This window comes from Paroedura picta, chromosome 8 (assembly GCF_049243985.1).
Source record: "Paroedura picta isolate Pp20150507F chromosome 8, Ppicta_v3.0, whole genome shotgun sequence".
Taxonomy (NCBI): Eukaryota; Metazoa; Chordata; class Lepidosauria; order Squamata; family Gekkonidae; genus Paroedura; species Paroedura picta.
Genome location: NC_135376.1, coordinates 50,718,461 through 50,742,312, shown reverse-complemented (window position 1 = coordinate 50,742,312; position 23,852 = coordinate 50,718,461). Strand labels below are relative to the sequence as shown.

The following is a 23,852-nucleotide window of genomic DNA, read 5'->3' as shown; positions in this document are numbered from 1 at the left end:
GGGGGGAGAGGGAAGCAGGGCTGCGCACGCGCGGCCGGGCCACGCAAACGCACATGTGCCATGCACGGCCGAAAACGAGCATGTGCGGCATTTCTGTTTTCGGCCACACATGATGCGTGCGCAGCCACGCGTGCGCGGCATGCGCGGCCACGCAATCGCCCTCCCTGCTGCTGCCAGTCCCCAGCCTGAAAAAGGTTGGGGACCACTAGTCTAGGCTATGGCTAAATTTGACAATTGTGGAATAGAGAGATTAATCAGACTATTGCAGGAACTCCTTTCAAGCCTTTCTGAGGGTTAGAGTTGATGTCTATAGCCAGTTTACAGATCGAATCCATCTTATGAAGGGAGTGAGGCAGGGATTTCTACTGCCTTCATTTTTGTTTAATCTGTACTCTAAATAAAGCCAGTAACCGGTGGTGGAAGGAGTTTGGTCACACTGCCAACCAACCAATCAGGTTGGCTGTCCCATTCCTGACTCACCGTCCACTGAATGAATAGCCAATCACGTCCCCCTCAAACTTCTTCCATTTGGAAGAAGTATCAGCCTGCTAAGCAGAGGGAGGGCGGTGGACCTAGGACTGTGGGCTGGTGGGGGTGGTCTTTGGTGGCCGGTGGCAGGAGGAGCCACGTCCCTGACCAGGGCTTCTCCCCCCACACATATCCTGCAAAATGCCCACCGAAACCCTCTGGCTCTTTTGCGCGTGGTGATGGGAGAAGCCGTGCCCTTGCTGGCCCTTTCCACCCCGCAATGCACCTGCCAAGCCCTCTTGGGGCTTTGGTGGCCCTTTTACATGCAGTGGCAGGAAGAGCTGCATCACCTCCAGCTCTTCTTGCTCTGCACCACAAAACACCTGCCAAGCCCTTTGGGGACATCAGTGGACCTTTTGCGTGTGGTGGCGGGAGGAGCCACATCCCTGCCAGCCCTTCCTGCCCCATGCCAAAAATGCCTGCCGAGCCCTCTGGGGGCATCGGTGGGCCTTTTGCATGAGGTGGTGGAAGGATCTGTGTCCCTGCCAGCACTCCCCCTCCACGCCCCAAGAATGCCCACTGAGGCTTCTCCAGGCCTCAGCTGGCCTACCAGTGGGGGGGGGGGGGGGAGGTGGCTAGCGCCCGTTCTATTGTCAGATGCATCAGGCTATGTGGCTAGTTTCTATATAAATGATATAGTTCAGGCTATGAATACCTTGGACCGACCCTCACCCTCTCTGGATGATCAGCAAATTATTATTATTTTACGCTGACGATATGGCACTTATATCCATTCCTGACCTTAGGAAGATGCTATCAGCTAAAGCCAAGTACTGTGACCAAGAGTATTTGAAAATAAATGACAACAAGACAAAAATAGTTGTTCTTGGCAATTTTGGATCTAAATTTAGCTGGGTTATAAATGAGCATGGAATTGAGCAATTTCTCACATTCAAATACTTAGGTATCATATTCCAGGCTTCTCTTTCTTTGCAGGACCAATTTAACATCGTCCTTTTGGCAGCTTGTAACACTGCTGGAACCAATTTAAAATTATTTTTTTCTAAAGGTGGACAATTTGTTGCCCTGTCTATTAGAGGCTTTTTGGACAAAGTTTTCAAAGAGTTATTATATGGGACTGAGAGTTGGGGGTGGAACGATAAGATCTTGGATAAACTGGACATTGTCCCAAATACTTTAAATGGGAAAATCCTGGGTATTTGACAGAAACCAGTGAAGACAGCCTCATCCAAGACATGCTGCGACTGGGAGTGCCTGAATTGGATGAGGCCTTCTTCAGTGCGGTCATCTCTGATGCGGCCACAGTTCCCTTGGAGGTCTGCCAGAACTGGCACAGAGGCTGGGGCCTGCCTGAGAGAGCACAGCATTGACAGCACGTAATGCAATGGCCCCAATGGGGCCTGGGACGATGGTCCAGTTTCCTGCATACCCAAGTCCAACTGAAGGGGGGAGTGGACACCGTCACTGAGACAAGGCGAATGACCATACTTCATTTTCTTCATCCTTTTCGCGGGACTAGGCATCTGTGGACCAGGTTGAGGTCCATCTGGGGTGACAGCTGCCACCCAGGAGATAGGGAAGGGCTCAGCAGAGCCCACCACCAAGGCCACAATAATCCTCCTTGTTCTGCTGGGTGGATGCTTCTTTGCTGCTCAGGGAGCAGTGGGGAAAGGGTGTGGGGAGGGAATGCAATTTTGCTTCAGCCAACTTCCACTGCAGTTCCCCCAGGCTGCGGCTCTAGATGGGTCCATATTAAAAAGCAAACCTCACCCCCAATACACAAACTTATGAACCCGCCCCGCCACAGTCAAATGACCCATGTGGCCTCAGATGGTTGTTAGGGTATGGCTTCATGAACACTGGTTCATAGCTTTTAGAAGATCATGTTGAAATTTGTGCGCCTATCTCTGCACAAGTTACGGTTACTAATGCTGGATACAATTATTAGTCTTTAAGGTTCTATCGGACATTTTACACTGAATCATAGAATCATACAGTTGGAAGGTACCTCCTGGGTCATCTAGTCCAACCCCCTGCACTATGCTGGACACTCACAACCCTATCACTCATCCACTGTAACCTACCACCCCCTTGAATCTTCACAGAATCAGCCTCTCCATCAGATGGCTATCTGTTTAAAAATTTCAATGTAAGAAAATCGTAATGTGTAAATCATCCCTCAGATGAGAAAGTATATAGAATGAAATAAATTATTTAAAAACTGGGCTTCAAATGAACATCATTAAAACTTTGTAAAATAAAATCAGCTATTATTTTCATTTAAGGGGAAATTACTGTTAGGCTTTTATTCAAAGACCTGAATTCTGGAAATAAAAGATCTTTAGGCACACCTTTACATACCTATACTGTCTGGAAGGTCCAAAAGTTCATTGTGCTGTAGGTCAAGTTTGGTGATCTGTGTGCAATTTCCAATCTCCTTTGGAAGATGTTCAAGCTGATTGTGTGCTACATCCAGCGTTATGAGGTTACACAACTCACCTGAAAATGAGAATGTACAGTGAATAAAAGTGTAAATATTATAACTATTGAAAAACCAAAAGTGAATCCCATCCATGCCTTCAACATCACAAATGAAGCATTTCAATTTAAGATTCTGAATTTGCTTTGCTCAATGAGACGATTCAACTTCAGTTTTACTGTAAACATTGCATAGAAGGAAAGATTTTTGCAATCACCCTCCTATTAGGCTGCTTTATATTTTTCTACCTCCTGAATTTTCCCTAACCTATTAATTACGTGGGCTTGCCCTTGGGTCTGATCCGGAAATTACAGTTGGTGCAAAATACGGCTGCTAGGCTCCTCACAGGGAAACCTTGGAGGGCCCACAACCAGCCTGTGCGGAGGCAGCTGCACTGGTTACACTGCTGCCCAGATCAGGTTCAAAGTTTTGGTATTAACATTTAAGGCCCTCCAATCTGGGACCCTAAGAGCCTCTTGTGGCGCAGAGTGGTAAGGCAGCCGTCTGAAAGCTTTGCCCATGAGGCTGGGAGTTCAATCCCAGCAGCCGGCTCAAGGTTGACTCAGCCTTCCATCCTTTCGAGGTCGGTAAAATGAGTACCCAGCTTGCTGGGGGGTAAACGGTAATGACTGGGGAAGGCACTGGCAAACCACCCCATATTGAGTCTGCCATGAAAACGCTAGAGGGCGTCACCCCAAGGGTCAGACATGACTCGGTGCTTGCACAGGGGAAACCTTTACCTAATCTGGGACCCACATAATTGAGGGACCGCCTCTTGCCCTATCGGTTTTACGCTCTGTGGGTACAAATTTGTTGGTCATTCCCAGCCCTAGGGAAGTGTGTTTGGCATTGACCAGGGCCAGGCAGGGCCTTCTCAGTCCTGGCCTCTGCCTGGTGGAATGAGCTCCTGGAAGAGCTACGGGCCCTGCAGGAGCTTTCAGCTTTTCACAGGGCCTGTAAGATGGAGCTCTTCCGCCAGGTTTATGTTTAAGGCCAGCAACCCTAAGGAAGAGCTGGGCCCCCCCCCCCCCCGACTATTCTTGGTGGTGGTGAAATGTAGTGATATGATTAATGACCCCTTTGCCCCCTGGGCTGTGGGCAGGTTGGGTTAGGTTGTGTATGTTCCACCGCCACTTTTTAGGTTTTTAAAACTATTTTATTGCATTAGGGGAATTTTTATTGGGGATTGTATGTGTTGTGACCCACCACAAGCCTTTCAGGAGTGGTGGACTAAAAATCCAATAATAATAATAATAATAATAATAATAATAATAATAATAATAATAATAATAATAATAATAATAATAATAATAATAATAATAATAATAATACACCATGTTCTAAGTTTCAACCCTACATTTCTGTTTTGTTTAACCTAGCAAAGTCATAACAGATTCAAAAAATGTCCAAGAATCAGATTATCACAGATGATGCAGAACACATCATCCATGACAATCAGGCCCTGGCTCGTGGCCTCCATGCCAGGGGAACCAGAGGGATGGGTGGGGTGGTGGCTGTCCAGGGCTGGCACCAATCCCTGAGTGCTCCACCGCCAGCGCTGCCTCGGCCATCTGTCAGGAGTACAGGTGGAAGAGGGATGGGACGAGTGGCGGCCGGCCAATCTCGGCACTGAGCCTTGCTCACTATGCTGCCTCCTCCACTGTCGCAGCCAGCTCTGATGCTGCTGCCTACACCGTCACATCCTACATAGCCACAATCAACGTCAGCATGGCCTCTGCCAGCACAGCCATCCACCACTGCCTCAGCTGGCCACCCTGCCACCATCAGCTTTCAGCCTCCAGTGTCACAGCCTCCTCCGCCACCACTGATGCCTCAGCATCCATGGTGTGGCCACTGCTTTGGCCTCCGGCGGTGGTGCAGCTGCTGTCTCAGTCAGCGAAGCCTTGGTGTCCTCCACTGGCCGCTTCCCTGAAGACTTCTGGTGTGTTTCCAGGGTCCGTTTCCAACGGACATTACATCCATGACTATTTCTGTATCGGAGGTGTACCAGAAGATACATTCCACATCAACAATCACTTGTTGGTAGTATTTTTAGTATTGTTGTTGTTAGGTGCGAAGTCGTGTCCGACCCATCGCGACCCCATGGACAATGATCCTCCAGGCCTTCCTGTCCTCTACCATTCCCCGGAGTCCATTTAAGTTTGCACCTACTGCTTCAGTGACTCCATCCATCCACCTCATTCTCTGTCGTCCCCTTCTTCTTTTGCCCTCGATCTCTCCCAGCATTAGGCTCTTCTCCAGGGAGTCCTTCCTTCTCATGAGGTGGCCAAAATATTTGAGTTTCATCTTCAGGATCTGGCCTTCTAAAGAGCAGTCAGGGCTGATCTCCTCTAGGACTGACTGGTTTGTTCGCCTTGCAGTCCAAGGGACTCGCAAGAGTCTTCTCCAGCACCAGAGTTCAAAAGCCTCAATTCTTTGACGCTCGGCCTTCCTTATGGTCCAACTTTCGCAGCCATACATTGCAACTGGGAAGACCATAGCCTTGACTAAACGCACTTTTGTTGGCAGGGTGATGTCTCTGCTTTTTAGGATGCTGTCTAGATTTGCCATAGCTTTCCTCCCCAGGAGCAAGCGTCTTTTAATTTCTTTGCTGCAGTCCCCATCTGCAGTGATCTTGGAGCCCAGGAAAATAAAATCTGTCACTATCTCCATTTCTTCCCCTTCTATTTGCCAGGAATTGAGAGGGCCGGATGCCATGATCTTTGTTTTCTTGATGTTGAGTTTCAAGCCAACTTTGGCACTCTCCTCCTTCACCCGCATCAACAGGCTCTTTAGTTCCTCTTCACTTTCTGCCATTAGAGTGGTATCATCTGCATATCTGAGGTTGTTGATATTTCTCCCTGCAATCTTGATCCCAATTTGTGACTCCTCTAATCCCGCATTTCTCATGATGTACTCTGCATACAAGTTAAATAGGCAAGGCGACAGTATACAGCCTTGCCGAACTCCTTTCTCAATTTTGAACCAGTCAGTGATTCCATGTTCAGTTCTCACTGTTGCTTCTTGACCTGCATATAAATTTCTCAAGAGACAAATAAGATGCTCTGGTATTCCCATCTCTTTAAGAACTTGCCACAATTTGTTGTGCTCCACACAATCAAAGGCTTTAGCATAGTCAATGAAGCAGAAGTAGACGTTCTTCTGGTACTCCCTAGCTTTCTCCATGATCCAGCGTATGTTGGCAATTTGATCTCTAGTTCCTCTGCCTCTTCGAAATCCTGCCTGTACTTCTGGAAGTTCTCGGTCCACATATTGCTGGAGCCTAGCTTGTAGGATTTTGAGCATAACTTTGCTAGCATGAGAAATTAGTGCGATGGTGCGGTAGTTTGAACATTCTTTGGCATTGCCCTTCTTTGGGATTGGAATGTAAACTGACCTTTTCCAATCCTGTGGCCATTGTTGAGTTTTCCAAATTTGCTGGCATATTGAGTGTAGCACTTTTACTGCATCGTCCTTTAAGATTTTGAATAGTTCAACTGGAATGCTGTCACTACCACTAGCTTTATTGTTGCTCAGACTTCCTAAGGCCCATTTGACTTCACATTCCAGGATGTCTGGCTCCAGGTCAGTAACTACCCCATTGTGGTCATCAGGGATGTTAAGCTCGCTCTTGTATAGTTCTTCTGTATAATTTTGCCACCTTTGTTTGATCTCTTCTGCTTCTGTGAGGTCCCTACCATTTTGGTCCCTTATCATACCCATCTTTGCATGAAACGTTCTCTTCATATCTCCAATTTTCTTGAAAAGATCTCTGGTCCTCCCCATTCTATTGTTTTCTTCTATTTGTTTGCACTGTTCATTTAAGAAGGCATTCTTATCTTTTCTAGCTTTTCTCTGGAATTCTGCATTCAATTGGGTGTATCTTTCTCTTTCTCCCTTGCCTTTCACTTCCCTTCTCTCCTTAGCTATTTGTAAAGCTTCCTCAGACAGCCATTTTGATTTCTTGCATTTCTTTTTCTTTGGGATGGTTTTAGTTGCTACCTCTTGTACAATGTTGCGAACCTCCGTCCATAGTTCTTCAGGCACTCTGTCTATCAAATATAATTCCTTAAATCTATTTGTCACCTCCACTGTGTATTCGTCAGGGATATGATTTAGTTCATACCTGAGTGGCCTAGTGCTTTTCCCTACTTTCTTCAATTTAAGCCTAAATTTTGCAACAAGAAGCTCATGATCTGAACCACAATCAGCTCCTGGTCTTGTTTTTATTGACTGGATAGAACTTTTCCATCTTTGGCTGCAGAGCACATAGTCAATCTGATTTCTGTGTTGACCGTCTGGTGATGTCCATGTGTAGAGTCGTCTCTTGGGTTGCTGGAAAAGAGTGTTTGCTATGACCATTGTATTCTCTTGACAAAATTCTACCAGCCTGTGCCCTGCTTCATTTTGTACTCCAAGGCCAAACTTGCCTGTTATCCCGGTTATCTTTTGGCTTCCTACTTTAGCATTCCAATCTCCCATGATGATAAGCACATCATTTTTGGGCGTTGCTTCTAGAAGGTGTTGTAGGGCTTCATAGAACTGATCAACTTCATCCTCTTCAGCAGCAGTGGTTGGGGCGTAGACCTGGATCACTGTGATGTTGAATGGTTTGCCTTGGATTCGAACTGAGATCATTCTGTCATTTTGGGGATTGTATCCCAAGACTGCTTTTCCTACTCTCTTATTGATTATGAATGCTACTCCATTTCTTCTGTGAGATTCTTGACCACAGTAGTATACCTGATGGTCATCTGAATTAAATTCACCCATTCCTGTCCATTTTAGTTCACTGATTCCTAAAATGTCGATGTTCAGTCTTCTCATTTCTTGTTTAACCACGTCCAGCTTGCCTTGATTCATGGATCTGACGTTCCAGGTTCCTATGGAATAAAAATCTTTACAGCATCGGACTGTCTTTTCGCCACCAGTTACTTCCACAACTGAGCGTCCTTTCGGCTTTGGCCCAGCCGCTTCATTCATTCTGGCGCTACTCGTACTAGCCGTCTGCTCATCCCCAGTAGCATATTGGACACCTTCCGACCTGAGGGGCTCATCTTCCAGCGTCATATCGTTATGCCTATTGGAACTGTCCATAGAGTTTTCATGGCAAAGATACTGGAGTGGTTTGCCATTGCCTTCTCCAGTGGATCACCTTTTGTCAGAGCTCTCAGCTATGACCTGTCCGTCTTGGGTGGCCCTGCACGGCATAGCTCATAGCTTCACTGAACTACGCAAGCCCCCTTGCCACAACAAGGCAGCGATCCTTGAAGGGGGATTTTTAGTATATAAACCTGTATATTTTACTTCTGCCTTCTGTTGATTTGTTCTAAATTGGCATAACAGCTATTACTTTGAAATAATGTAGATCCCTGAAGCTATCTAGATGGCATAGTATCTAGGGACGTTGATTAGACTAAAAGGAACACTTTTTTGGCCATCAAATCACAGCTGATTTATGACAACCCATGAGATTTTTGAGACAAGACATTCAGAGGTGGTTTTCAATTGTCTGCCTCTGCATCATGACCCTGGTAGTCCATAATGGTCTCTCATCCAAATAGTAACTAGGGTGAACCCCATTTAGCTTCCAAGATCTAATGAGATTGGGCTAGCCTGGACTATCCAAGTCATGGCCTAAGAAACACTGGTTAGCTTCAATTTAAGAATATTATATAGTTTAAAAACTTTCATCACATTGCAGTGGCATGGCTGGTTCTACTTTAATACTATATATTCACACCCTGATTACATAAAGTCAATTGATAAATTAAGGTTTAAGCCTAAAAAGAAAAAGATGTTTTAACCATTAAGTCTTTCCTTACACTGAAAATAAACAAAACAAATTGACTCAATTAATGTATTTTTTCTATAAGTGAAATACAGATAAAATAAAAATAGACTGCTTGATAATGTCATAGTTTTATTTAGGGAGGGAATAGTTTTCTGTTTTTCACTAGTTTTATAGCCTTCAAGGTCAAGCAGCACTCACTAAAGCAGGGGTAGTCAAATTGCGGCCCTCCAGATGTCCGTGGACTACAATTCCCATGAGCCCCTGCCAGCATTCGCTGGACCCTTCCCCTTCTCTCACTCTCTGTAGGGCAGCATGAAAAAGTCCTTACCACCACCCCCTTAGCTGCGGTGGGGGCAGAAGAAGTCTCCCATCGTGATGAGCAGGGGTCCTCCAAAAAAGCCCCCAACCTTGGCTTTTATTACTATTTATTATATACTAAATATCTGAGGAAGCAGAAGTATTTCACTTTTTAGGTTAACCACTCCTACTATGATTGCCTCACTTCATCATTGTATAAAATTTGTTGAAGATGTATCTATTAATATCTTTCTTATTCTGCAGGCTATAGGCTGTCATCACACTAGGATTTTTTTTATGGTGGGTGAGTCCATCTGCCAAAATAAATTCATATTTTGCCTGGCAACCTGGCTATCAAGATGACCCTGCAGAAGAGAACAAAGCATGCATACTAGGTGAAAGGGGGAGGGGGGAGCCAGAATGGTGTATCATTTTGCCTCTACTCTTCATTTATTCACAGCTCTCTTCTCAAATATTTCCTCTAGAGCAGTGGTCCCTAAATCCCAGTCCGGGGACCGGTCCTGGTCCGTGGATCAGTTGGTACTGGGCTGTGGTTTCTCCTCCCCAGATGCTTCCTCGGGGGCTGCCCTGTTAGTCTGCCACCGGCTCACCTTTGGTGCTCTCCAGCGGCCACCATGGCTGGGGCTTCCCCTTGGCGTGGCACTACGCAGCTGCTGCTGGCAGCGCCCCTAGCAGATGGCAGGAAGTCACGGGCACTGGCGGGAAAGCAAGTGGAGCAGGGGCTCAGGTGGTGGCAACATCCCTCGGCAAAAGACTACCCCACCTGGGCCTCAGTAAAATTTTCAAGCGTTGACCGGTCCCCAGTGATAAAAAGGTTGAGGACCACTGCTAGAGCCAAGGTAAAACACAAGAACAAAATAGGGAAGAAAGGAAAAGCAGTCTCTCTTTACCTTACACCCTTTCCTTTTCCCTCATATTCTTATTTACCCTCCCTTTTAGTTTTCTGTCTTGTTGCTTCAAGGAGGTTTGATCCACTTGAGAACTTGTATCTTTAGAACACTAATACCCATAATGTATTCCATTTCAATTTTATAAAATCCCTCTTAATTTGTAATCCCAATATTCCTAAACTGGGTATAAAACATACCTAATAAAATGTGAAAACTAATGTGCACGGTAAGCCTAACAACCATTTCAAATAACAGGAATGCCTCACATTCTGTCAGACACTTCTTTCTAGTTCAACATATTTCTCATGCTCACTGTCTGACTCACTATTAATTTGCATTCTTCTATTCCACTCTACATATTTGCTGCTGCAATGGAATGGAGGTTTCCTAGACGGATAAGGAAAATTAAGTGATCTAACTTATAGGCAAGGTATTCCTATTTCTTAACAACAAATGCTGAAAGAACTCCACGTTAACCTCTAGGGTGACATGAGTTAAAATAGCTCAGAAAAGATGAACATTCTTTGATGCCATCCTTTGAAGCCATGGTGTGTAAAGTGATTCTCCCTCTAGCTGCACTGAGTGCCAGTGGGGGCTCCTGTGTACACAACTGAAAGACACAAATTGATTCCCTCCTTCTCTGCGTATCACTGGGGAGATGTTCAAGCACCATTATGGTTTTGTTGCTTTTTAAAGTTTTTTTTGCACGTTAGCCACTTTGAAAGATTAGGATGAAAGGCAAGAGAGAAATTCTGAATACAGTGAAAAGTTCCCTTTCCTCTTGACTGATCTGGCCACAAATAATTGAGGACTATACTGTTTCAGAAAGGTTTCAAATTGTTTTTAGAGAGCACCTTATGCTACCTGAGGGCCAATTCATACAGGCTAATGTCATGTGATCCCACAAAATGGAAAAGATTGCATGGACACAAGCTCATGCTCTCTCATTGCAATTTCCATGTACACAGAAGCACTTTGGGGAGCTAAAGTAAGGGAATAAAATACACACAATCCCTTAATCCTTGGACCAAAGGCAGTTGTAACACAATAGGAAGCTGCCTGACTGCACAATTCAGCTTTATAATTCAGTCTCAGTTTTGAAATAAGAACCACGCTATCCAAAAGTAGAAGTATCGTTATATTAAAGTATTTTCAACATTAACTAAGAAACACCATTTTTTGCAATTCACCACTGAAACACCACTTTCTATGTATGTTGCCCTGAGATGGGAAGGAAAGGGTGAAAGTGTAAATAAATAAATGAGAACAGAAATAAGTAAACAGCATTAAATCATTAAATTTACTTACCAACTTCTGCAGGCAGGTGCTTGATTTTGTTCTCCCGTATACTGAGCATGGTGAGTATTGACAAGTTCTTGATATCCTTTTCCACAGCTGTGATACGATTAAAGCGCAGATAAAGTGTGGTAAGGGAAAGTAGCCTGTACACCACTGGAGGAATTTCTCTAAGTTTGTTATGCCGCAGATCAAGCATACGGAGTTGCTTCAAGTTATCAAGAGAGTCAGGCAGGCTGGTAAGAGAGTTTTCACTCAGGGCCAGTGTCACAAGATTCACAAGACAGCCCACCTCAGCTGGTAGTGACTGCAGTTTGTTACCATATAAATAAAGTTCTGTTAACTGTGTTAACTCTTTTACAGATGATGGGAGGAGATGTATAGACCGCTTAGCTAAGTCCAATCGCACTGAATTTTCTTCCCGGCATTTGTTTAGCTCTTTGATCACCTCGGCATTGCTGGATTTTTTGCGAGCGCCAGGTGCTGGATTAGGTCGTTTTATTGTATTGTCCACTGAAAAAGCCACACCTGGCTGCACACTGCTGGAGTCCTTCTTCCCATCTTTGGCTTCTTTCCCTTTGGTTTTAGGCTCCCTCTCTTTGCTTTCTTTCCCAAATCCACCTGTGGCCTTAGCTTCTTTCTCTCTTTCCTTTGCCGAAGACACTTTGGGGTCTTTCTCCTTACAATCTTTTTCTTTTCCAAGATTACTACTCATGGTTTCTCAGTTTAACCAACACCACAAATCTAATTTAAACCTTAACTAACAAAGCCCAGTCAACATCCAAAAAACAAGGATCCTTAAAATGATTCATTCACTGCTGACTGTACATGGAGTTTCAAGAGACAAAAGTCTTGTCTCGAAGCAGCAAGTTTGTTGGTGCAGTAGCCATCTGCTACATGTTGATTCCAGAGGTATCCACCCCCAGTTTTGGTATCTGGAGATCCAACTGTTGAATTTAGATAATCAGAGGATATTCATTAGAAGCCCTGCAACATAAAAGCAGAAACAGGCAAGTATTAATGGAAGCATTTCTTTTTCTCGGATGACAAGCTGAAGATTCATAGGGCAAACATGAAACCATATCCTACAATCTTCATTCTGCTCAAATTCTGAAGAACAATAAAAGGTACATTTGCTATACAAACACTGCTGATGTATATTAATCAGGTAAAGCTGTTGCAATGGATGTGTGAAGCATACAGATCTATAATTAAAATGATGAACTGAAAAATGTTCAAGGTGACTGCCATCCTAGTCTTCTATCTTCAAATCTTCTAACTAGAACATAAAATTAAGTAAATTCTTCCTTTCACCAATATATTATATTATTCTTGTAGCACCCGGACACGTTCAATCCCCCCAGGCTGTTTCACAAATATATAGAGGAACCATGGATAAGGATTGCCCATCCTTGCAGCTCAGGGCAGTTTACATGGAACATGGGAGAATATAGGTTTACGGAGAATATGGGAGTAAGTATAATGCAATTCGGCAATGCTATCGAATAAAACTACAGCAACAGCAGTGGTTTCAACAATATCCCAATAGCTTTGTCAGATCATGGGGAGGGGGTTTGGGGGGCCCAGTGAATGGTGCTGGTAAACTTCAACCAAATGCCTGGCAGAAAAGCTTCATTTTGTAGGCCCTGCAAAACTGTGCTAACTCCAGCTGGGCCCTGATCTGTTCTGGGAGAATTCCACCATGTGGGGCCAGGACAAAGAAGGATCTGGCCCTGGTTGAGGTCAGACATGCTTCTTTGAGGCCAGGGATCACTAGCCAGTTGAAAGTTCTGGAGCAAAGAGCTCTTTGAGGGGTATAGAAAACGAGGCAGTCCCTCAGGTACATTGGACCTAGACTGTGTATAGCCTTAAAGATAATTACCAAAACCTTAAGAAAGGTGATTATCAAAACCTTAAGTCTGATCCAGAATTCAACTAGGAGCAAGTGCAGTTGTTGGAGAGCGGACCGGATATGAGACCTCCACAGTATCCCTGTGAGGATCTGGCTGCAGCATACTGGAGCAGTTTTAGTGTCCAGGTCAAGGTTAAGGGTAGGCCTGAATAGAGTAAGTTGCATAAATCCAGTCTAGAGGTGACCATTTCATTGATCACTATGGCTAAGGTGTTCCGGGACCAAATGGGGTGCTAGTACTTCAGCTTGGTGCAGATGGTAGAATGACAGCTGCAATACTCTTGTGATCTGGGCCTCCACAGAAAAGGGGAGTGAGCCACTGTCACCTGCACCCCATCCAGGATGAGGAAATGTGCTTCCACACTTGGGACCTTTTTTACTCAGCCATAAGGACATCCAACTTTGAAATGCTGAGCTTCAAACAACTCTGAGCCATCTTGTCACTGCTTCCATACCACTTCACTCTTCTCAATTCCAATATCTACTTTCATTCTTGGAATCAAAAGTGTACTGGTTGTAGTCAATGCAGTTTTCACTCATGAAACTTGGCAAAATGGCTATTTTGTATAGTAATTCGGTAAAATGACAGAAATATAAAGCTCTGAGTCATATTCAGTAGATATGACTGGCAAAAGTCTATGCTCAAGCTTGCTAAACTTTTTAACTGTCAACAAAACAGACTAGCACTCAAACTTAAAATGGAGAGGAAAATCCTGACATATTTCTAACATCAGGATTTCGATGTCAGTGGCATCCCTTGTCAACCATACATGTTCAAGGGAAGCATAACTCCAGTCTGGAAACAAACAGCAAAATGCCATCATCTTCATGCCCTGCTGGCATGAAGTGTTCCAGAGACATATGGCTAGTCACAGCTGGAAACAGAATGCTCAATTAGATGGAGCCAAGTTCTTATCTCCATAGTATAAAAGTCTAAGAATACTTACTTATGCAACAGATGTCTAAAGAATAAAGTTACCTAATATGCAAATCCACCAGGAAAATTCCAACAAATTGTAACTCATTTGAGTAAAAGGAAAAGTACAGAGTACGCTAATTGAGATTTTTAGCTTTTAGAACTAACAAGTTTGGCAGAAAGGTACCAGAAGAGAGAAGTTAAAATCTTCTGTGTAGAACACCCACGCAAAGCCTGTGAAACAGTTAAGCCACCACAAATATAAAACCTGTCTGAAAAATACTAGTAACTCAAGTCAACATCATGGCTGCTTTCTCCTGGCTACTTTTATATTACTCCCAGTTAAAGCTAGTCACACCTATCCTCCTAATTCCTTTGTATTTGGTAGTAAATACTGGACCCAATACAATATTTGAAATAGAATTAACATAAATGCTGTCATACTTCACGATATAAGTTTAGACATTCAATAGCCAAGTTACAGAGCCTCTTGTGGCGCAGAGTGGTAAGGCAGCAGACATGCTGTTTGAAGCTGTCTGCCCATGAGGTTGGGAGTTCGATCCCAGCAGCCGGCTCAAGGTTGACTCAGCCTTCCATCCTTCCAAGGTCGGTAAAATGAGTACCCAGCTTGCTGGGGGGTAAATGGTAATGACTGGGGAAGGCACTGGCAAACCACCCCGTATTGAGTCTGCCGTAAAAACGCTAGAGGGCGTCATCCCAAGGGTCAGACATGCATATTTAGCCAAGTTACACTAAATGCAAGCAATGTCTGCAAACTGCACAAATTCCAACATAGCAGACTGTGCTTAGCACTAGGTCCTGGTGGAGACACCCAGAATTTACTAGGTCTGTAACAATAACTTCTCCAGCCAGTGTGCTCACTTTATATTTTAACAAGCAATCTTTGAAACTGTATTCAGATAGCAATTCTTTTGTTCACACTACTGACAAATAGAGGCAGTATGAACACCAGCAGCCTTTGCCCATGTGGTTCCACAGCATGTAGAATTTTAAGTTCTCTATCAGTGTTGCCATAGCAATTTGTGGTGTAGTGCAATTCTCCATAATCTGATAAATCCGAAAGCCATAAATTGCTATGAGTGATGGTCAAAGCTACTATCTGATAAAACCCAAATGTCAAAAATGCTAGCAAAAATGACATATTTGTTGATATATAGAAAATATGAGATGGAATAGGATACTTTGGAAGCCATTTTATAACAGTACAAGTTAAAGCAAGAGCAAAGTGAACAAAGCTAAGGTTTGGTTCATACAAGAGAATTCTTCCTCTGTGCAATCATACCCACACAAATTTATTAGAGAGAAATTTCTGTCATAATTGTAGCACTTTTTGAAGCCACAGGAATTTCCATAGGGGGAACATATGTACCAATGGTATACATAATACACAAGGACATGAAACAGTTTCTTTTTACTGTGTGTAAGTATACATTGCTTATGCTGTTCTTCATGAGCATTGATTAGAACCATAAATCACTTCTAAGTCAAATTAACATGCATCATTTTGGAAATGTTTGCAGTCTCAACACACCAGAAATTTATTACAAAATGTATTAGAGTTGATTAAATAACACAGTATCAGATCTACAAGGAATTATGTTGTCATAATTTTTCCAGAATACAGAATCACAAAAGGGTATAAGAAAATTAATTTACTAGGTAGCATCAGATGTCTTTCCTCTGCTACAAGTTCCACCTACAACAACCTCCTCACTGCCAATGCCATTCATTGTGAGCCCTTTAAATGCCTTCAGAGTTCACTCTTGTGTCACTGTTGTGACTTGCAAAAGGCATTTAAATTGTAAAGGGATGGCATTCCCTGTAAAATTTAAATGCCTTCTTTCCATGGGAAAGAACGAAAGACTGGGGACTCATCTTTGAGGACTCATAGAATAGGAACTCCTGGCCCAATCTTTTTGAAACTTGGGGGACATTTTACAGAGAGGCACTAGCAGCTATGCTGCAAATTTGATGCCTCTAAGATAAAAAAGCCCCCCCCCCATAGCCTCATATTTATTCTCCAGATGGAGACCATCGACAGCAGTGGTCAGCACAGGCTATAATGGAGGTGGGGAAAATTCAGCATACCCAAATCTTACTGAATCAGAATACCATACCAGTATTGAGATTTGGGAATATCGGGAAATAACAATATTTTGGGGGTATAATATATCCAAACCCACCAAAAAACAGGGGGGGGTTTGCTTGTTTGTTTGCACACTCCTAATACATAATAGCACTGGCCTCTTAAGGAGTATAAATTTCATTACTTTCACCACCTTGCTGTCTCTGCCTCCAATTAGATACTCAACAATCTCAAGACTGTTTCTTAAAAAGCTGAAACAAGGAAATAAATTCACTGCAAGTCTAAGCAACAAGGTGGAAAATCTGTATAATATAGAGCAAAGAACCCAGGCTGATACAAGAAAAATATTTCTCACTATCCTCATTATGTACACTTTTTGAAGAGCAGTATCCTTAATGTTAGAACACATCTAATATTCATGGGAGTTGGGGGGAGTGTAATTTTATTGTTGATGCTATTTCTGGTGACTGAATTTTATTTAACAGTTAAAGAGCAAATTTATTTCCCAGTCTATGTTTTGGAGAGTAATCCCATGCCATAAGTGTTTCTATACACTAAATTGGTGGTATCTTTTTGCATAGTCATACGGAATCCTTTTCAAAGTTCTATTGTTAGAAGCATAATAAAGCAGCGCATTGTACTTCTAAGAGTCACACTTTGAATAATTATCATGTCTGATGCATTAAAAATCAAGTGTGAAAAGGAGATTGCATTGCCAAATACATACTTGACATATACAGACCCGTCTCGCATTTAGCATTTCTGGGGAAGATGATAGATAGGGGAGTTGCAAACCAACTGATGGAATACCTGGAAGAAGCTTCAGTCCTAGACCCATCCCAGTCAGGTTTCCGGCCTGGCCATGGGGTAGAGACAGCGCTAGTCGCACTGATGGACGATCTCCGTCGCCAGTTGGACTGAGGCAGGTCGGCACTGCTGATATTACTAGACCAGTGGTCCCCAACCCGCGGGGCCACGGCCCGGTGCCGGGCCGTGAAGGCCTTGGCGCCGGGCCGTGGCTCCCTCTCCCCGCCCCCCACCCCACAGTAAAAAACTTCCCAGGGCCGCAAGCTTGCGGCCCGGGAAGCTTCTTACTGCGGGAGGGGGGGAGAGGGAATCAGGGCCGCGCCCACGCATTGCACATGAGCGGCCGAAAGTGCCGTGCATGCATGATTTCGGCCACGCATGCACGGCAGGCGCGGGCGGGCAGTTGCCCTGCCGGTCCCCAGCCTCAAAAAGGTTGGGGACCACTGTACTAGACCTCTCAGCAGCGTTCGACACAGTTGATCATGAGCTTCTAGTTCGCCGCCTCATCGATGCCGGAATACAAGGGGCAGCCCTTCAATGGCTGATCTCCTTCCTCTGGGATCGTGGATAGAGGGTTGCAATAGGAGAGAAAACATCAGGCCACCGGCAACTTACTTATGGAGTCCCACAAGGAACGGTCCTCTCTCCTATCCTATTCAACATCTTCATGTGCCCTCTCGCACAACTGGTACGGAAGTTTGGGCTGGGTTGCCATCAATATGCAGATGACACCCAGCTCTTCCTCCTGATGGATGGCCGCCCTGACTCTCCCCCAGAAGCCTTAGCCAGCTGCCTGGAAGCAGTGACGAGATGGCGCAAGCAGAGTTGTCTGATGCTCAATCCTTCAAAGACGGAGGTCCTGTGGCTGGGTAGGAAGGGCCCATGCGAGGAAGCGTGTCTGCCTGCCCTGGATGGTGTGCAGCTCTCTATGGCTTGCTCCGCCAGGAATCTAGGCATGATTCTGGACGCTTCCCTCACAATGGAAGCCCAGATCACAAAGGTAGCGTGGCTGGCATTCTACCATCTCCGCCAAGCCAAACTACTAGCGCCCTACCTGGCCCCTGAACACCTAGCCACAGTGATCCATGCAACGGTCACCTCTAGACTGGACTCGCTCTATGCAGGCCTACACTTAGCCTTGACCCGGAAACTACAGCTGGTTCAAAATGCAGCGGCCAGGATCCTCATAGTAACACCGTGGAGGTCTCACATCCGGCCTATTCTCCACCAGCTGCAATGGTTGTCAGTTGAATTCCAGATCAGACTAAAGGTTCTGGTAATTACCTTCAAGGCCATACGCGGTCAGGGCCCAGTGTACCTGAGGGATCACCTCCCCGCCTTTGCCCCCAAAAGAGTTCTGCGTTCCACTGCCACCAACAAGCTAAGCATCCCTGGCCCTAAAGAAGACCGTCTGGTCTCAACCAGAGCCAGAGCATTCTCTGTTCCGGCCCCCACCTGGTAGAACAAGCTCCCAGAGGAGATCAACGCCCTGATGGAGCTTAAACAGTTCCGCAGGGCCTGCAAAAAGGAGCTCTTCCTCCAGGCATTTGGTTGAGACCAGACATATTCAACAGCGACTGAAAGGCCCCTGCTCCCCCCACCCCCGAATTCCACCAGCATGCTCTGGACCTGTTTGTATTGTTGCACTGTTGTATGTCTATATTGTTTATACTGTTACATTGTTATATGGTTACAACCATTAGTTATTATTGTAAAGTTATTCATATGTTTATAGATTGTTTTATGTATTGTTGTTTGTTCTTATGTAAACCGCCCTGAGCCCCCGGAGAGGGCAGTAAGTAAGTAAGTAAGTAAGTAAGTAAGTAAGTAAGTAAGTAAGTAAGTAAGTAAGTAAATAAATAAATATTACAAAGGAATCATGGCTGATTACAGATCCCTGGTACATATCCAGCCTATTTGGAAATTTCACATTTTGTATTATCACCCTTTAGCAGATACGCAGCATAATTCTTTGCAGAGGAATTCCTTTGCATCAGACTGCATTTAATGGATGAAGCCTTACACTCCAAATAAGCACTACAGGTTCTGAAACCACAGCGCTAAGAATGTTGGAAAGGGAGGAGTGCCAATGCCAGAATTTGCTGGCAAGTTGATAAACAGAAAAATATGAAAGAACAAGAAAATAAGTTGGGAAGTCCTACAATCCCAGAAGTTTGCTATTCTGATACTATCAGAAAATTTCAGATATGAATTTACACAATATAGAATATATAAGAGTTCTAAGAACTCACATGTGCAATCAAAACACAGTATAAATACTTGGTTTTGTTCTAGTCTAAAAAAATACAAATACTTGAAGGTAGTTTATGTGCAAATATTGTCAATGAAGAGCAAAGCAATTATTTTAATTTGCTGTTTAGTTACAGGTACAAAAAATTATTCCCACTGCCATTTTATCATTTAGTCTTATGTGCTCTGAAGAACAACTGCAACCAACAGGAGCATTTGAAATCTCCCTTCAAGTGAGTTACATCACTTTACTATACAAAACATATCCTAGATTGCAAACAGGTTCACATTACATCACAAGGCATGGTAAACAAATAAAAGAGGAACGATTAGTCACTTGTTCATAAGGAAACAATGAACACAATAAGCCTTTTGTTAAGAGAACAGCAAGAATGCTCCATATCTCTGAACTTCAGGGTGAAAATAGAGTTTCAGACAGTACTGTCAACAAGAGGTAGATCCAAAGAACAGAGCTATACTACTTTATCTCATATCTGAACACATACATGTCCAACATACCACTCTAAGATGTTGTTGGGACAAAGGCATAATGAAGAATTCAAAAATGAGATGCTCAAATGCAACACAGGTCACACATACTCTTCACATATTAAATTTCAGTGTCAGAGCAAACTGAGCTGCACTCCAACATAATATGGCAGACATATAGCCCTAGGTAAAGGTAAAGGTATCCCCTGTGCAAGCACTGAGTCATGTCTGACCCTTGGGGTGACGCCCTCCAGCGTTTTCATGGCAGACTCAATACGGGGTGGTTTGCCAGTGCCTTCCCCAGTCATTACCATTTACCCCCCAGCAAGCTGGGTACTCATTTTACCAACCTCAGAAGAATGGAAGGCTGAGTCAACCTTGAGCCGGCTGCTGGGATTGAACTCCCAGCCTCATGAGCAAAGCTTTCAGACGGCTGCCTTACCACTCTGTGCCATAAGAGGCTCGAGCCCTAGACATTACATATAATCCTGGGCTGAAAATACATACCTGAATGATGAATAAGACTTGACTTGAAACAAGTCAAACCTACATGCCTTCAGTTTACTGTACTAACAAGCAGTCCATGGGGTTCTTCCCTGCTTTCATCACCTCCTAGAAAGAACAGCAGCTACTTGAGCTGCTTCCAGAGAAAATATCCTCCACTTTGAAGATTGCATATTGGGCAATCTCTTACCTCATTCTTGTAAAAAGGACAAAGAAAGAAAAATCTCACATTGTGACTCAACAATGTAAGGGTTTCATTTGGAAGGATGCACCCAAGATTACTAGAATGACCCTCTTTTGGTATCTCCAGCAGATGGAAGAAGCAGGACCTCTCTCTGCTACATTTTCCCATCAGAGCAAACAGGAGAACGAGCTCATGAGCCTGGGATAGGGGAGATTTCATAACAACTGCAATCACTTGGGGAAATAGAGAAACTGGTCACTCCCCACTCCCTTTCATGTTCCAAAAAGGTTCATGCACCCTTCCAGCTTCTGTGGCCCCCTCCAGTAGCTTCTTGTAAGAGGTGAGGAGAGTAATAAATATGGAGTGTGTGAAAGAGCTGATTCCAGGAACACTGAGGGGAAAGGTAAAAAATTCCAAAATGACTGACCTCTCCTAGTTAATGGCAAGCCTCACTATAGTTGTAACTGTGATGCTACTTATTTTATTTACTAGCTGAAAAGCCCATTGCATTCCTGCACTAGCGGGCAGCAGCAGGGAGAACGGGAGAAGGGGGGGACCTACCAGAGGCCATGGGAGCATTGGTGACGAGTAAGCCGGCAGCGGGCAGGCTGGTGGGAAGCGAGCGAGTAGCGGCGGATACTCAGAGGGCTGGCAGCATCTTCGTGGGTGAGAGGGTGGCGGGGCGCCTGGTTCAGCGGCGGCCAACCAGAGGGCAGCACAGCTCTGATGGCGGGAAGGCCTGTGTAGAGGTGGCAGCTCCGTGGCATGCGGCCGCAGGGTGCCTCGGCCAAGAAGATGTGTGTGGTACGGGTGGCTCCTTGGTGCACGGAGGACCGCCGCTGCCAGGCATGGTTCTTGGGACCGGATGCCTCGGCAGCAGCCGGGCAGAGGACCACGGGGTGCTCCAGAACCTGGATGGAGGCGAGTCTGACAAGTGTAGCCCTCAGTGGCCAGGAGCTGTGTGGCGAGGCTGTGTGAGCGTTTTCACACACCTGAGGGAGGCGGGCACTCTAGGGGCCGTCCAAATCCAGACTGGCCTGCTGCCTGGGGCCGGACAGACCCAGACAGCAGACTTGAAACTCGGTCAGCGCCGCCCAGATGGCCATTTCAACTTTATTTAAGAGCCAGTAGTTAAGATTTATAAGAATATGTATATAACCATCCTCCCTGACGCCTCAGGGCTATTTACATCAAACAGGAACAATACAAATAACTTTATAATAATAACAACATTATGAACAATAGAACAACAGAATGTTGAGAACAATAAACCAATGCTTACTGATGGCCCAGTGGGGTGGGCGGGTCTGCAGTGATGGTTGTAGGAGGGAGACATGGGGGGGCCGATTGGAAGAGGTGGTTTTGGTCAACCTTAATCAAATGCCTGGCAGAGGAGCTCCCTTTTGCAAGCCCTGTGGAACTGTTCAAGTTCCATCAGGGTCCTGATCTCCTCTGGGAGCTCGTTCCACCAGGTGGGGGCCAGGATAGAGAAAACTCTGGCTCTGGTTGAAGTCAAGCAAACTTCCTTGGGGCCAGGGATCACCAGGAAGTTGGAACTGGTGGACCATAAAGCTGGTGAAGGTGTGTAGGCAGAGAGGCGATCCCTCAGGTATACTGGGCCCAGACCGCATGTGGCCTTAAAAGTGATAACCAAAATCTTAAGACTGATCCAGAATTTGACCGGAAGCTGCTGGAGGATGGGCTAGATGTGGGACCTCCTAGGTGTTGCTGTGAGGACCCTGACAGCTGCGTTCTGGACCATTTGTAGTTTCCAGATAAAGGATAAGGGTGGGCCAGCATAAAGCGAGTTGCAGAAGTCCAGTCTAGAGGTGACCATCACATGGATTGCTATGGCTAGGTGTTCCAGGGCCAAGTACGGCACTCATAGTTTGGCTTGACAAAGGTGGTAAAATGCCAGCCGCACTACCATCATGATCTGAGCCTCCAGAGGGAGGCATCAAAAATCACCCCCAGGTTTCTGGCGGAGTAGGCCACTGACAGCCGTACTCCATCCAGGTTGGCACATTTCCTTACTTGGACCTTTTCTGCCCAGCCACAGGACCTCCATCTTTGAAGGATTGAATTTCAGATAACTCTGCTTGAGCTACCTCGTCACTGCTTCCAGGCAGCTGGCTAATGTTCCTGAGGGAAAGTCAAAGCGGCCAACCATCAGGAGGAACGGCTGGGTGTCATCGGCATATTGGTGGCAACCCAACCCAAACCTGTGTACCAGTTGAGCAAGAGGGAGCATAATAAGATTGGAGAAAGAACTGCCCCAGGGGACTCCACAAGCCAGTTTGTGGCAGCTTGATGAGCTCTTTCCTAGTCCTACTTTCTCTATGCAATCCTGGAGAAAGGAGATCGGTCCCTCTGATCGGCAAGAAGCTCATGGTCAATTCTCTTCAACGCTGCTGACAGGTCTAGTAATATAAGCAGCGTCGACCTGTCCCGATCCAATTGGCAATGGAGGTTGTCCATCAGGGCAACTAGCACTGTCTCTACCCCATTGGCCAGGCCAGAAACATGACTGAGATGGGTCTAGGACCAAAGCTTCTTCCAAGTATGCTGCTAGTTGGCCTGCAGCAGCCTTTTCAAGCATCTTCCCTAGAAACACTACATGCAAGATGGGGGCAGTAGTTGGAAGGCTCTCGTAGGTCCAAAGATTTTTTTTTTAAGTAGCAGGCAAACCACTGCCTCTTTTAGCCCCTCCAGGAATTCTCCTGTTGAAAGGTGATAATTTAATAAATTATATTTAAACATATAATTGTTATTTAAAAAAATAATAATAAAATTTAGCATCAATAAATATTAGGGCACTACAGTGAAGCCCCAAAAAATCTTAAATTTAACAAGTTACACAATCTGCCCTTTTCTTTCTGCAAATCTAATTACAAGATCTCTTTGAGATGCCAACAGGTATGGAAATATTCTAAATTATGTCATGATACTGAGCAATTTATGAAGACTGGAGGGTGGTAAAAAAGATAAAAACCTTTTCAAACAGATTCTTCAAAGTCTGTTAGATGATGTATCAGATTTTAACACAGAATAAATGTGTTCAATGACATTTCTACTGCGGGGATGGGAGGGAAAACAGACAGCCTTGCCATATGCCAGTTATATATTCTGTAGCATCTAAATGCTACAAAAATTTATGAATCCAAGTAGCATTTACACTTCAGTTATCAAAACTGTTCATAGTCCAGTAATCAAATCATCAAAACCCATCTAAAAATAATTTGTGTCCCTTGAATAACTGAGCTTTGGATCTCTTAAGGTAAAGGTAAAGGTATCCCCTATGCAAGCACTGGGTCATGTCTGACCCTTGGGGTGACGCCCTCTAGCGTCTTCATGGCAGACTCAATACAGGGTGGTTTGCCATTCCCTACCCCAGTAATTATCGTTTTACCCCCCAGC

The 23,852-nt window shown here is 44.8% G+C and overlaps 1 protein-coding gene across 4 annotated transcripts in view; it reads right to left on the bottom strand.

Moving 5' to 3' along the window:
• SHOC2 (SHOC2 leucine rich repeat scaffold protein) overlaps nt 1-23,852 on the bottom strand; it is a 61,523-nt gene that overhangs the window by 26,793 nt on the left and 10,878 nt on the right. For all 4 annotated transcript variants that reach the window (XM_077349707.1, XM_077349704.1, XM_077349705.1 and 1 more), the window contains exons 2-3: nt 11,279-12,253; nt 2,851-2,988 (exon numbers count right to left, since the gene is read on the bottom strand). In XM_077349707.1, coding sequence (XP_077205822.1) covers nt 2,851-2,988; nt 11,279-11,981 — 841 coding nt within the window. In that variant the 5' untranslated portion in view covers nt 11,982-12,253. The remainder of the gene's footprint in view (nt 1-2,850; nt 2,989-11,278; nt 12,254-23,852) is intronic.